The sequence below is a fragment of the Piliocolobus tephrosceles genome, chromosome 1 (assembly GCF_002776525.5).
Source record: "Piliocolobus tephrosceles isolate RC106 chromosome 1, ASM277652v3, whole genome shotgun sequence".
NCBI lineage: Eukaryota > Metazoa > Chordata > Mammalia > Primates > Cercopithecidae > Piliocolobus > Piliocolobus tephrosceles.
The window spans coordinates 80,510,150-80,525,874 of NC_045434.1; the positions used below are offsets into that span (position 1 = coordinate 80,510,150).

The window sequence follows — 15,725 nt, forward strand, 5'->3', positions numbered from 1 at the left end:
GAGGAAATATGAGCCTAAGCCAAGTCTGAAGGGGATGGGAGGATCACTCCAGGCATTGTCCTGTTAAATGATGGAGAAACACAGTTTCTGAGTCCTGAACACGTGTACAGAAGGGGCTCCAGATGCAACTGGGGAGGGATCCCCAGGTCTCTCTCCCACTATAGAGCGGAAGGCTGGGGTCCCAGGTGGCAGAGCATCAGAGACCAAGGCTGAACAAGAATGCAGACCAAAGTAACCAGGTCATGAAGCCAGAGAACACATCCCAGGGCTGCTTAGCTACCCTATGGGACCCCTGAGGGAGGCACAAAGAGGCCTCCCGGAGCAGAAGGGAGAGGGTAAACCAAAGTGCTCCACTTTCAAGGAGCAGGTTTGGGGCAAGGTATGGAGTGGCATCATCCCATTCCCTAAGCCAGCAAGAAATGCCCCCTGTAAATTTACAAGGTGACTATGGGGGTACAGGGAGCACTGTGGGGAAAATAGACTGCACTCTGTACAGGGAAGACCCAATCCACTTCTGCCAGCTGGCAAGGGATTGCCCAGCCCGATGTCAGCAAGAACAGCTGAGACAACAAGAGGGAGGTGACACAGCAACCACAGGGCCAAGAGAAAGCACTAGAGAGAGAACAGTGTCTGCAAAGGACTTGTTAGATGGGACTTGTTTCCATTCCTCAGGTTCATGGCCTCTTAGAAGGGCGTCACCTGTCCTTTCTCCCATGAGCAGGCGATATGGATTTGCTTCCAAAAGGACCAGCCTTTTCTGGGAGCATCCTGCTCTATTCCTTGGATGGCGGGAGCCAGCCTACTGAAGAACTGAGGGTGTACGTCTCCCAGCCAGTGCCAGATGCTGCTGCCACGGCTTCCAGTAAATGCCCAGAGCTGCCCTGAATGTGACAGAGGCCTTAACACAGCCTGTAACCTCACGCTTCCTACTTCTGCACCAGCCTGTCTCCACCTTTTTCTCTTCAACCACATCCCCAAGAGAGCACGCATAGGCTCCCTTGAGCCTTGGGGACTGGAATATTGCATTACTGATGCTTGATCAACTGCATTGTCTTCAGATCTCTTTTAGTTGTCCCCTTTAAGAACCATCCACAAGTGCTGGAACTAATGGCTGAGGCGGGGCAGCAGGGTACACCTAATAAGTCAGAGAGAGCTGAAGAAACCCAAACTCTCGGCCAGTCTGTGACAGAGAAATTGTCCTTAGGCCCTGGGATAACGTCTGCAAAACTGAAGCCACAGGCAGAGAGCAGAGCTGGTAGGTGTGAAGTCAAGTCCTAACACTGGGGTCTGTGAAAGGTGTTAAAATAATTATCCCCTAGAATGCAAAACAGATTCATTTTAACAAGCAACCCTCTCAGTAGGAATCAGAAACACTCTAAGACTTGATTTTCAGACCCAAACCTCAGGCAGCCCAGCTGAGCTGGAGCTCAGAGAGCATGCCCTGGCCTGGGACCACCTGCCACCTCTCATAAGGTTCAGAGGGTGCCTTCGTGGAGACTCAGGCTCACTGGCAATTTTGCACTTTTCTTACAAAGTGAGGAATAGTCAGGTCACCTCTGAGTAGGTGAAACTGGAGAGCACTGACAAAATTCTCTTCTGGCAAAAAGAAGTCTACCCTGGCAGAAGGAGCCCAGCATGCCTGTAAGATAAGATTCTTAGCCTTTCCTGTGCATTGTGAAAGAAAAGTGGAATCTTGGGACCCCAAACTCATTATGGTAAAGGAAAATTTAAACTTGGGAATTGAGTTGCCCTAAAACTACCTTTCTTTTGTTCCCAAACAGGTAGTTGTAATTTCACAGGCTTGCTTTATCCTATGTAAAATGCAGATTCACTGAACACAAGAAAAATGCATAAATGACTTTTCATCTACCCACTTCTTTTCACATGTAAAATGTAGATTCACTGAGCACTAATCAGAGCCTCACAAGAATGTAACCACTTGCCTCATTGCCTACCCTCTCCTTTTTTTTCTTCCCTCCTGCTTGCTCTTTCCTCTTTAAATGTTGAAGTTCCCAAAACCCTCTTTGGAAAAAGAACAGGTCACAGATCCTACTGTGACTTGTGTTTCTTTTTCCCAGATGTGTCCTCAACCTTAGCAAAATAAAACCTCAAATTGATTAAGACCTGCTGCGGTCACTTTTTGGTTTACAGGAAGGACCTCTTTGGCAAATGCTTCAGACTAAAAATAGGGCCATAAAAACAATTATACTGGAAGTTATCAAAATATGTTTATTAAAAATATAATAATGCTATGCTTTTCTATTAATGCCTTGAACAAAAGATTTGGAGAGGGGCCTGATAGATAACGTAATTATGAAATGGCAGTGAGCAGATGTGGGGTTTTGGATATTTGCAGCAACTGTCATACGATATGAAAATCACCACTGATCTCCATGACTGTACTTCATCTCCTGCAGTAATACTGCAAGGAGCTAAGTTAGTGAAGGTTTGTGGAACTCTCCACGCAAAGCAGAATTCTTTCGTGCTCCTGAAATAACGCGCAATATGCAAATCCTCCTGTAATCCACGACCTCACACTCTCATTAAAGTGGAAGTTGTTGTCCTGGACCCTTTGTTCAGAGTAGAAAGGAGATTGGTGTTAGTGTAACAAAACCAGAGGGCGATGAGCACCAGGACCCAAAATTGAGGGAAAAGATGTGCCACAGAGAAAGGGAACCACCGCAGGCAGCAAAGTGAACTTCCCCTGAATCAGTTAAGCCCCCTGGATCGCATGGAGCTGTCATCTGCAGTTTTTCCCACCTGCCGGAGGCCTGACCCTGTGCTCTTCAGAATCAATGAGTAGATTTGGCCCTTTACGTTCCCTGAGGCTTCCCTGATTGCTCATTAAAAGTATCTGCTCAGTCCTAGTGAATTGATTTACTTTGCCACAGTCCTCGAAGGATGCTACAGATCAAAAGGTGTACAGGAAAGTGATCTTAAAGATGCTGACACTACTTCCAATTACTGACTAGTGATGTGCACACCAGGTCCCTGTTCCAGGAGTCCAGGCCTGGCTCTGTGGGGAAGCGTGGGCTCACAGAGGAAAATCAATGTGCAAGATGCAGAAGAGAAGGCAACTGGATTTAGGTTGTTGCTGTTGGTTCCTTGTTTGCCTTTAGAGACATATGAAAAGGTCCAGTCATTCTTTTTACAAAACAGAAATACAGAATATGAAACTCTACTCAATAAATGCAACAAAAATGAAAAAGACATCCATTTCATAGAGGTGAAGAGAAAAATCAGGTCAATAGAGAAAAGGGGGTTAGAAGAGAAAAACACACACAAGCACAAACACACAGAGTATAAGACAGAGTGAAAAATAGATGGGTAAAGCAGGAGACAGAGAAAGAAACCCCAGCACTTACCAAACCCTTAAGGCAAAGCTCATCTCACTCATGAATCCCAATGGAAAATAAGCCACCCACTAGATTCAAAGTTTGGATAAACCTATTAGCAATGTGTTACTCCAAAAGCACTCTAATTTCTTTCTACATTCTGGTAGTCTCTGGTCCTCATTTAGGAAAGAAGAAAGTCTCTTGCTCCCCATTCCTGAAAGCAGCAAGCATCAAATTTCAGTTTTTAGAGACCAAGTTCTTCTACTTTTATATGTAGCATTGCTCATGTGGCCTCTGGGCCTATTTACACACAAAGACGATTCAAGTCCTGTTGCATTTTCACAACCATAAGCACAAATGATACCACGCCTTAGTGTTTCCCTACCTGTGGATGCACTCAGGTAAGAACTGGATGGAGCTTGCATGGCAGGTAGAGTTAGCAGTTACTGCTGAGCCTGTGAGAGACAGGCTTACTCTGAGAGTCCTGCTGGGGTCCCCAGGATGCAATGAGCACTGTGTTCCTTTATCCACAGCCACCATCACAGGCTGGGGACAGTCTCCTCCATGACCTATTCCCAGGACATCCTTCCACTGTCAAGGATCAACCAGCACTTCCAACCCCCTTAATGTACCCACCCAGCAGTGTCAGCAACCTGGGGACAGACATGCAGACAAGCTGGTTTGCATGAAACTCTGAAATCTTTTGAAAATAGAGACACATAGGCAACCTCAGGATGGAATTTTTATTCTAAATGCCTGATCCAGCCTGATTGCCAAGAGTGATGCTGGCAAAGGAAAATGAAAAATACAAAAACCCTTGGATTTAGGCTATCTGTGTTTTCAAATGATTTAATAACGATGACAGGCAGAGGGTTTACATCAACAGATCAAAAGTGCAACAGACATTTATGGAGCCCGGCTAGGCACCAAGCACCATGGATATATCAATGTGTAAGACAGTCTCATGGAGCACACAGTCAGGACTCCCAGGGTTATTAACATACCCCTCCACCCATGGGAGCCCCCACTTCCTAGAGGACAAGGAACCAAGTGTCAACTCTCTACCCATTACAGCCACCTGACCAGCTGGCTTTGATTATATCTGCACTTTACAGCTGTGAAATCTGAGATGGGGAGGGCAGAGGTGCAACAAGAAGACTACCTGTGCATACTGAATTAGATGCTGCTAGTGGTAGATCAAGAAAGAGAGAGGAGGGGCCCTTGGCAAAGACATTTCCAGGAGCATTGCAGAGTGATGGATTTAGGAGAGGGGGAAAGATGCCAGGGCTATGGGGCTCAGAGGGAAGAGGTGGCCTTGGAGAGGGAGAGTGCAGGCTGGACCAGACCTGGGATCCCTCTCCATTTACATGTTGGGGTGTACCTGCCTTATTCTGTCTGTCCAAAGCCATGGCCATGCCCCTTCTTTTGGATAGTTCTCCCTGTGGTTTTAGAGAAGGTTCCCAGTCACAAGAGGCTCCCAACAACAAGAATGGGCCCCTGATCTAGGCTGGGCTAACCATATGGCACCTCACTGCCCTGACTGCAGTAACTGGCTCAAGGAGTGGCAGAAGACCCAAACCATAACATCACAGTCCTTTTCTGAGATCAGTAAAACCAAAGCAGGTTTATGATTATACTGAGAGAAAGTTTGGAATCATTAGTGGTCCTGTTTCCTGCTAGATAGATCTTGTCTGCCATGGAAGAGAATGAAGCCAACCTGTATATACCAACAGAGAAGAGAGATGAGGAGAGAGTGTGCCAGGAACATTTAGATCCCTGGAACCAGGCTTCGAGGCCAACAATGCCATTCCCCTTCCATGATCTAGTTGGATAAGCCAGTAAATTCTCCTTTTCCTTAAGCTATTAATAGTTGGGTTGGATTTTGAAAGCCAGTGACCAAAGGAGTTCTGGTTGATATATGGGTATGACTTATTATAAGGCGTTGCACAAAGCCAGAAATAGGTACTATATTCTTAGGACAAAGTCTATTTTAGTGGCCACAGAGGTCTCGAGATGCTCTGAAATGTGCATAGGCCAAAATGCAAGGGAGAGAGACTGTGATGGAACGAGCAGTGGAGAGACTGGCTGGGTCCCTGCAGTTTCCTGAGTGATGTGCACCCTTGAGCGTCCACTGGAAAAAGCACCCACAGACATGACCCACAGGGGACCACTTACAGCTTATTCCATCACCACATGGGGCAGCCCTGAGTCTGCCTCGCACTCCAGGAAGACACTGAGTGTGGGTGGCCCTTGCTAGACATGGTGAGAACAGGCTCCACTGAGAAGATGGAGCAAGGAAAGGCTAGGATTGCCAGGAACAGCAACTTTGAAGAACTCTCCTTCTCAGTGTGCCAGGAGGCCTAAGTGTTGTGGGAGGGCTTTCATTTGAGAGCTGTTTCAACAAAGGATTAGTCATTTAATTACTTAAGTGGAGGTAAAATCATACTGTCCTCCTTCAGGGACTGAGCTGCCCAAAGAAAAGTCATATTCTACCAGAAAAAATTACTTGAAACAATTGGATCCTTGGCATTCAGCTTCCTCAATCTTTATTTTCCTAAAATATGTCCTCAAGGAAAGCCAGCTCCTGGGCTCTATGTAAGCATAACATCTGGTGGTAGCCAAGAGACTCACACATTTAGGATCAAAATCTGGCTTAGCAAGGACAGTAAGGAGAAAGGGACAACACATAGCCCACCCTGACAGAAGCAGCCAGACTTTGGACCTGCTGGCAAATAGCCTTACACACCCAATATGAAGTGCGAACAAGGAGATCCACTGCCACGTGTTTTATACGAATGCAAGAGAGAAAATAACTCAAATGTCCATCCTTTGGAGACAGGATAAATCCACCACAGTGCACACTCACGACAGAGTGCAACACTTGGAATGGTTCACAGAGACCCAAGTTCTTTATAGACTGGTATGGAAAGATCTCCCAAATACTTTATTAAGTGAAATAACACCAAATAATGGCAAGGTGCCAAACAATGTTGATAGTGTGCTGCCTTCAATACAAGAAAGGGATATTTAGAATATGTACTTAGATTTGCTTGAATTTGCATAAAGAAACACGGAGGAAATTTTTTGAGTGGCTGCAAGGCAGTGAGCAATGGAGTCAGTGGAGACAGTTGGGAAACAGACTTCACTGGGTGCTTTTCAGTTGCTTTAATTTTTATATTGTGTGTATTCAAAATAATGATGAAATAATAACACAGAACTCTATGAAAAAGACATCATTTTCATCATACAAATAAACTGTTTTTAAAAAACCCCATCCTGGACAACACGGCAAAACCCTGTCTCTACAAAAAATACAAAAAAATTAGCTGGGTGTGGTAGTGCACGCCTATTGTCCCAGCTGCTCAGGAGGCTGAGGTGGGAGAATCACTTGAGCCCAGGAGAAGGAGGTCGCAGTGAGCCAAGATCGGGCCACTGCACTCCAGCCTGGGAGACAGAGCCAGGCCTTGTCTCAAAAAAAAAATACATATATATATATGAATGTATGTATTTATTTATATTTATATTTATTTATTTATTTATTATTTATATATATATAAACATTTTTTTTAGAAACCCTTAGAGCAGATTACACTGTGCTGTGTTGTGCTCTGAAAAGCCAACAGAACATTTAACAAACGTTAATGCGTATCAGGCCCCAATTCAACAAGTGCCATGTGCTGTTCCCTTGTTCTTTGGGAATACACCCAGTATATCGAGTGGGAAATCTCTCCTCTTAATCTCTCACAATTTACCCACTGTTCAGGACCAGCCCTGACTCAGATCCCTCAAGCCACAGAGGCTGTTGCAACTCAGCCCCTAGCTCCCCAGCCTGATGCTCTGGGTTATAGCCTTGGCGCTGTGAATCTTCTTTTCTACTGGCAGAGGCTCAGTCTGCACCTGGCTCCTTTCAGGAGGTTGGACTCCCTAGCCGCTTTCCGCTCTGTTCATTAAAAACTACCGCAGCGGCTGGGCTCCCCGGGGCAGCCACCACAGAGGCTGCCCCATTTGTTCTCATGTGAGCTGGATTCGGAGAGCTGGTTGGGTTCATTTCCTGTGCTTCCAGCCTCCGTCTCCATTGGCAGCACGCACTCACCATGGTAACGCTCAGGCCGCTTTTTGGAAACCCTCACTTCTCCTTGCTTCAAACTATTCAAAGAAAAATCCATCCAAGCCCATCAAGGAAAAGGTACTTATTAAATACCTTTCCCACAGTTAACTCATCTCCAACAAGGAGCTGTTTGGGGTGCACTCGAAGTTGTATGTCCCTGAGACACAGGCATAATTAGGTTAAACATGCAGCTGGAAGTAGAAAGGCACCACACTTACCCAGAACAAGAAAAGGTCAGAACGCTACCCCTCTGTGAGCCCTCACACAAAAGCTCGGGAAATGGAGGCTGTGGTTTTCAGGGAACCGGGCAGGCGCTCGCATGTGGCACCCCGAATCATTCCCGCTGCTTGATGGTCACGCTCTGTGAGCTCTTTCTAGGGTATATTTGCTATATTCATTAAAGGAGAGAACTTTGGAAGCATTTAAAATAAAACGCCTTGTGATTTTCAAAATCATGAACATTTCCAGCAGGTTGAAGAGAAAGGGCTTTCCCGGTTGCAATAAGAATGAAAAAAAGAGAAAACCTCCTGAAAAAAATAAAGAGGGGGCGGTTATGGGATCCATGTGATGCTGAGGTTTCTGTTTGTGTTGCCGATTTTCAGTAAGCAGCATTTGTTTCTTTTCTGTCTTCATTTCCAGTTCTGTATTTTGCAGCTGTCACTGTATGGTGGTTTGGAAACCCCTCAAATTCAATTCACAGCCATGTTGTCCATAAAATGTAAGGATTGTCCAATTCAACACAGAAACTCCCATCTGTGAGGCCTTGGTATCAGCAGGGCTTACGAGATCAATAAAGCTCGTCTGCTACCAAGGAGAGCCTCGGTTTCTGACAATGGAGGCTAGAACTTACAAAACTAAATGAAATTATGTCTTAACCTCAACTGCCCCCAATTTAAAAGGAATATGATAAGATCAGAAATGAAGGTTTTTGATTACAGGATCCCAGGCCTATGAAAGAATGCCTGGCTAGAAAAATAAGATTCTTGTTTTCTTACTAATTATAAAAGCACTTATTATGACAGCCCGTCATTCCATAGGACAAATTATGTCTAGTTAAAGGTAACTGCAACAAAAACACGGTATAGCACAGGTATCTACTCTACACCTGTAATCCTGGCTCCTTGCTCTAGCATTAAAGTGGTTAAATGAGCTGGCAAAATCTCTCATTAGGGGGAGCCAAGAGGTATTCCCATCATTTGGACCCACAGTGAAGGATGTAGCCTCAAAAAACACAAACCCAGACAGACACATCAGGTACCTAATTCACTCAGTGAAGTCTCACAGCTTCATCTGATGTTTACTCATGACACATACACACCCACCCTCTCCCAAAACAAATAAGACTCTCCCCAATTACTCACCTAGACCACCCTGACAAATGTCTGTGCGCGTGGCTCCACCAATGATAAACTGAGGGCTGGGACACAACTCCTGAAAGCAATTTGGAACAAAACACAAGTCACAAGGTGCTCAGTGACGGTGGCAGCCTGGGGAAAGGAACATCAGAGTCCCAGAGTGCACAGCGGGAAGAAACCCAGGAGATCGTCTACTGCCCATCACATTGTTTTGTTGCTGAGGACTCTGAAGCCCAGAGAAGAGACGAGCCCTGCCCACAGTCACATAGCCAGGGGTGAACAGAGCAGGAGCGGGAGTCCAGAGCCCCTGCCAGAACTAGTGTTTTCATTTTTTGTTTATTTTTTATTTATTTTATTTTATTTTATTTTATTTTATTTTATTTTATTTTATTTTATTTTATTTTATTTTTGAGACAGCATCTCGCATTGTTGCACTGGCTGGAGTGCAGTGGCATGATCTCGGCTCACTGCAACCTCCGCCTCCCGGATTCAAGTGATTCTCCTGCCTCAGCCTACCACATAGCTGGGATTACAGGCACGTGCCACCACACCTGGCTAATTTTGTTTGTTTGTTTGTTTGTTTGTTTGTTTGTTTGTTTGTTTGTTTTTGTATTTTTAGTAGAGACGGGATTTCACCATTATAGGCAGGCTGGTCTTGAACTCCTGACTTCAAGTGATCCATCTGCCTCGGCTTCCCAAAGTGCTGGGATTACAGGCATGAGCCACAGCACCCGGATAGGACTAGTGTTTTAATACTATATGTGTGGTGTGGGTGTGTGGGTGTGAAAAGGTGGTGAGGAACACGGAGGTAGAAGAAAGGCAAAGGCTGAGATAATATGTGATGAAAAATGATATCACCTATTCAGAAAACACCCCTATTTACATAAAGAGAAGATTAGAAGAATATTTAGCACACTGCTGTGCGCCCGGTGGGCACTCGTTAAAGTCTTGACTAAATGATAATGACCCCATGTGCTGATGGACACACTGAGGTGTCAGAAGTACCATGTGTCCTGAGAAGAGAACTCATCTCTGATACATTCACACACCTGACCTGCACTTACTTCCTCCACTCACCTATCTCAACTGGCATCTGCCTACAAGCAGTCTCATGGCTCTGGTGCTCTGTTGGGGCACAATGACTCATGCTTTAGTCATCCTTTCTTTGTTTACCCAGCAAGGATTTTTTGAGTGCCCATTTTGTATCCAGTACCCTTTGAACCATGGCAGGCAGGGGAAAGAGGGAAACATGGTGAAATGCAGAAAGAAAAGAAATAAACCACATAGTTCTTGGCCTCAAGGTGCTTGTGGTGTATATAGGAAACCAAGATTGACATTATGAAAAAGTCAGAGAAAAAGGCTAGTGCATAATAATAGAATGTAAGCTATATCCACAAAAGAAGAAAAAACACAAAGAGAGAAAAATGAGAAGGGCCCAACAGGGATGATGGCTGCGAGATTTAGTGGGTGGGAGATGATGCCTGTCCGTTAGAAAGGTAGGATGCAGGAGCAGTCTACGTACTGGTTCCTAAAGAAGAGATGGGTCTACCTGTTCACCAGGCAAACTGCTAGGGGAAAAGGACAGGACCTTAAGGAACAAAATGGAAGTCAGCCTACATTTAATCAGAGGCATCTTGGGCTGCACTACATCAAAGACTGTCTGGTCACAGAGAGAGAGAATCATTTCGTTCTTACTTCATAGAGGTGAAGAAAGGGCAGATCAAAAAGGACTGGGAAGCAGGAGGGTGGGCTGAGGGCAGACGCTTGGGGTCTGGATGGAGCTGGCAACGGGGATTCTGGGATTCTGTTGTGGGAGGTGGAGCCTTCCAGGTGGCAGCCCCATAGCCTCTATAAGGTGATGGCTCCTGCTGAAATGGCAGAAACAGTTCCTCTGGGCTGACTTTTTTTTTTTTTCAAGTATTAAAAAAATTTATGCCAGGTGCAGTGGCTTATGCCTGTAATCCCAGCACTTTGGGAGGCCGAGGCGGGCGGATCACCTGAGGTCAGGAGTTCGAGACCATCCTAGACAACATGGTGAAACCCCGTCTCTACTAAAAATACGAAAATTAGCCGGGCGTGGTGGTGCACCCCTATAATCCCAGCTACTCAGGAGGCTGAAGCAGGAGAATCCAGGAGGCGGAGGTTGCAGTAAGCCAAGATCACACCATTGCACACCAACCTGGGCAACAAGAGTGAAACTCCGTCTCAAAAACAACAACAACAACAAAAATTTATTTACCTGTTTTTCATTGAAAAATTAGTACATGAACATGAGAAAATCCCCAACAGTAAATAACGGTGTAAAACACACAATCCCTTCCACCTCAGAGTCCGCACTGGTAGCGTTTCTTAAGTGTCCCTCCAGAAACTGTCTTCTGATATAAAAGCACATCTATATACATACCCACATTTTTATCACATATGTCTTGTACATGCATCTTTTCTTAGGACATAGAGAGCTTTGTAACTTCATTAAAAGTACCACACGTTATTTAGCTTGTTTATTTTGTTTCTATTTATTTATTTGTAAATAAAGGTTCTCCAGTGATGGACCTTTAGTTTTTCGTTTATTCATTCACTTTCAGTCTTTTGCAATCTCTGGTAGCAACTTAAACAGAAAGGTGGCACCAGCCAATCTAGGTGTTCTAAAAGTGTGTAGCTGCAAATGTGCACTCCGGGTGCTCAAGAGCTCCCAGTCTCCAGGCAGTCATTTTTTGGCAAACAAAAGGCAGAGAGATCTGAAAGAGTAATAAGTAAAAAGAAAGAGAAAAAATTTTTAATTTTAATGTTGTTTTAAAAACAAAAGAAGGAAAAGGCTGTATTGTCAAGAGGGAAGAAAAGACAGCACACTCTATAGAGGTTTGGAAGAATCTCTTTTCTTAAAAACTCTCTTAAAATAGGTTCTTGGCTGGGCGTGGTGGCTCATGCCTGTAATCCCAGCACTTTGAGAGGCCAAAGCATGTGGATCACCTGAGGTCAGGGGTTCCAGACCAGCCTGGCCAACAGGGCAAAACCCGTCTCTACTAAAAATACAAAAATTAGCCAGGTGTGGTGGTGGGCACCTGTAGGCCCAGCTACTCCGGAGGCTGAAGCAAGAGAATCACTTGAACCTGGGAGGCAGAGGTTGCAGTGAGCCAAGATTGCACAACTGCACTTTAGTCTGGGCAACAGAGTGAGACTCTGTCTCAAAAAATAAATAGATAAATAGGTTCCTGTTCTTCATTCTCCATTCATCTGTCAGTCTCCTGAAATCTGACTTCTACATCCATAGCTTCATGAAACTCCTCTCACCCATGTCACCAATAACTAACTTCTCTTTGGATTTGGTACCATTGGCTATTCCTCTCTGAAAGTTCTGCTCCCTTGACTTCCATATCCTTACTCACGCTTGATTTTCTCCTCGCCTCTCTGAGCACTTCTTCTCAGTCTCTTCCAGGCATTCCTCCACTGTGCTTGCCCCTAAGTACCAAGGAACCCCTGGCTCTTGGTCCTAAACCCTCTGAGATTATCCCATTTCATACAGCAGTAACACCCCTAAGTATTTTTGCTCGGTGACATCATTCAACCCCATGGCTTCAACTATTAACCACAGAATATGCTGATGCTTCCAGAATAACTCCCTGAGCTGTATCTTCAATTACTCGTGTCACAGTGCTCATAAGATAGAATTTCATTAGATTCATATCTAATAAGCTTCCCAAGTTCTATTAAAATGTTGAGTTTGGGTTGGAAGACAGAGTGATTGGCAAAGGCTACAGACAACTGAAAGTGAAATATACAGAATGGTGCTAAGTGGTTTGTAGGTAGATGGAATGTCCATTTTACTATGTGGTATTCAGTATAATTCAAAAATGTCCCCACCCCAGAAAAACACATACACACACACCAAAAAATGTCATGACTAATATGTTACATGAATCTTTCAGGGACCACAGAAAGTCCCCAACTTCGGGCTGGGCATGGTGGCTCATGCCTGTAATCCCAGCACTTTGGGAGGTCAAGGTGAGCTGATCACTTGAGATCAGGAGTTTGAGACCAGCCCGGTCAACATGGTGAAATCCCATCTCTACAAATAAAAATGCAAAAACTAACTGGGCATGGTCTTCTCTCCATTTCTAAGCTGCTGTTGAAGCACAGATCAGAGATACAAAGTAATTGGCAGTCAGAGAGGTTTTAAAGAGGCAGAATTCTGTAAAGAGGCAGCCTCACACCTACCCACACTTGGAACCCTTTTTTAATCTTTCCTAATAACAATCGTGTCTTTTTAGTAATACTGTTTTCTATTACTCAAGCGAGGATTTCAAAACACTCCATAAATGCAAATTACTCTAACCTAGGATCAGCCTCTGATGACCAGGCCTAAGGAAATACAGGTATCAGTTAAGAATCCAAGGCAGTAAGTGACTGAAACCCACACTGTCTCAGTGATGCTGACTACTTGGCCACACTGCTCTCCCAGAGCGTTACCCATGTCTGATAGCTTTGGTTTGCACTTTAGGAGGTCTGGCTTTTAGACCCCCAGAGATGCTGCCATCTTCATCATCATCATCTTCAAGGATAGCCACATTTCTTGACCCAGAACTTCCATCCCTCTGTGATCTGGCCCCACTGGATGTTTCCAGCTTTGTCTGTCAGTTTCCCACAGCGAGTGATTATGACTCTCCTCCCATCACAATGGACTCCCACCTTCCTCTGAATACATTTGCTCCCGATGCACTGCCACAACCCAGTGCCTCTGCCCACACCTGCGCCTTCTCTTCAGTCTCTCTCCTGATTCTCTTCCAACAATCCCAACTCAAATGTCTCCAGTAATTAACCTGCCCCAATTTCACTGTCAAATTTAACTGCTTCTTCCTCTGTACTCCCATGCATTTTGTTCATATTTCTACTTATTTCGCCCTCTGGATATTCTGTCTTGTAATAATAGCTAGATTTCCTCATTCAAGCCTCCCAAAAAACAGTGAAGTGGGTAATATTATTATCCCTATTTTATGGATGAGAAAACTGAGTCTTGGGGTGGTTAGTAACTTCTCCATGGTTCCTCAGCTAGCAAATGGCACAGAGAGGACCAGAAACCTGATCTACCTGACGCACGAGCTCATCCTCTTAACCACTCTGCAGCCTGCCAGCTGTCCATATGTCTCTCCCTGATGAGCCAAAGCTCCACAAAGACTCCTCTCCAGCACCTGAACACAACCAGCACGCAATAAATCATGGCTAAACTGAAAACTCCAGATTCACTAATCCAAGACATAGCAGCTGAAGAAAGAGTGGCTCCAAGCTGAGGCCTCTCACCCTCATCCTTAACCTAACCTCCCAACAATTCATCCCCTTGACATTTCTCTTGAACTGGGTCCTTACTATGCAGCTGACATCACTTCATTGCTGCCTCGCTGTATTTCTCCTTAAGATCAATAAACCACTTAATTGCCAAAAAGTGGACACTTCAGGGAAGAATATCATTGACTGCGCTGCACCAGGGCCCACTCATGCTGGGCATTCCTCAAACCACAGGACCTGGGCTGGGCATTGACCAAGCACAGAGGGGAAGTCAGAAAATAAGGAGGTAAAAATCTGCGTGCTAAGAACACCCCCTGATCTCGCATAGCCAACCATGCTGTTTGTGATAGGATTGTTCTTGCCCAACCCTAAATAGTCTCAGGATTGTGAATAACCAAAAGCTCATCCTGAGAACCTATGCTTGACCTTGAGCCCTTCCTCTGGGCAAACTTGTCCTGAAACCCTTGGGACAAGAGCCCCAGCAAATCTTTACTCAATTGCTTATGAATAGGCAGAAACACCCAGCAGGGACAAGATGTCAAATGGTATGATTTCAGAAAACATCTAAGTATCAAGTTTTATTTTATTATTGAAAGGACAAAAACATGTGTACATATATGTTCAGCACATCTCATCTCCTTTCCCACAAAGGCCGGTAGAAGTTAACGTCTGTGTGGGAACCAGGATCATAGGAGTCACATTTAGTCAGCTGACTTAAAGCCCCCAACACTGAAGAAGTACAAAATCACCCTCAAAAGCAGCAATGAAACAAAAAAGCAAATGACACAATTAAAAATAGGCAAAGGAGATGGGCGCAGTAGCTCACACCTGTAATCCCAACACTTTGGGAGGCCGAGGCAGGTGGATCACTTGAGACCAGGATTTTGAAACCAACCTGGCCAACATGGCAAAACCCAATCTCTACTAAAAATACAAAAAAATTAGCCAAACGTTGTGGTGGAAGTCTGTGGTCCCAACTACTTGGGAGGCTGGGACATGAGAATCACTTGAATCCGGGAGGCAGAGGTTGCAGTGAGCTGAGATCGTGCCACTGCAGCCCAGCCTGGGCAACAATGTGAGACTCTGCCTTCAAAAAAAAAAAAAAAAAAGGCAAAGGACTTGGATACACGTTTCTCCAAAGATGATCTATAAAAGGTCAATAAGCACATGAAAAGATGCTCGCCATCACTGATCTTTGGGGAAACACAAATCAAAACCACAATAAGATATCACCTCACACCCATTAGGATGGCTACTATCAAAAAACAGAAAATGGTTGGCGCAGTGGCTCATGCCTATAATCCTAGCACTTTGGGAGGCCAAGGTGGGCAGATCACCTGAGGTCAGGAGTTCAAGACCAGCCTGGCCAACATGGCAAAACCCTGTCTCTACTAAAAATGTAAAATTCGCTGGGCATGGTGACGAGTGCCTGTAATCCCAGCTACTCAGGAGGCTGAGGCAGGAGAATCACTCGAACCTGAGGGGCAGAGGTTGCAGTGAGCCGAGATTGTGCCATTGCACTCTGGCCTGGGTGACAAGAGTGAAACTCCATCAGAAAGAAAGAAAGAAAGGAAGGAAGGAAGGAAGGGAGGAAGGAAGGAAGGAAGGAAGGAAGGAAGGAAGGAAGGAAGGAAGGAAGAAAGAAAG

At 45.0% G+C, this 15,725-nt stretch overlaps 1 protein-coding gene across 1 annotated transcript in view; it reads right to left on the reverse strand.

Moving 5' to 3' along the window:
* CAPN8 (calpain 8) overlaps positions 1-15,725 on the reverse strand; it is a 73,648-nt gene that overhangs the window by 53,741 nt on the left and 4,182 nt on the right. The window contains exon 2 of the mRNA XM_023203535.2: positions 8,805-8,874. Coding sequence (XP_023059303.1) covers positions 8,805-8,874 — 70 coding nt within the window. The remainder of the gene's footprint in view (positions 1-8,804; positions 8,875-15,725) is intronic.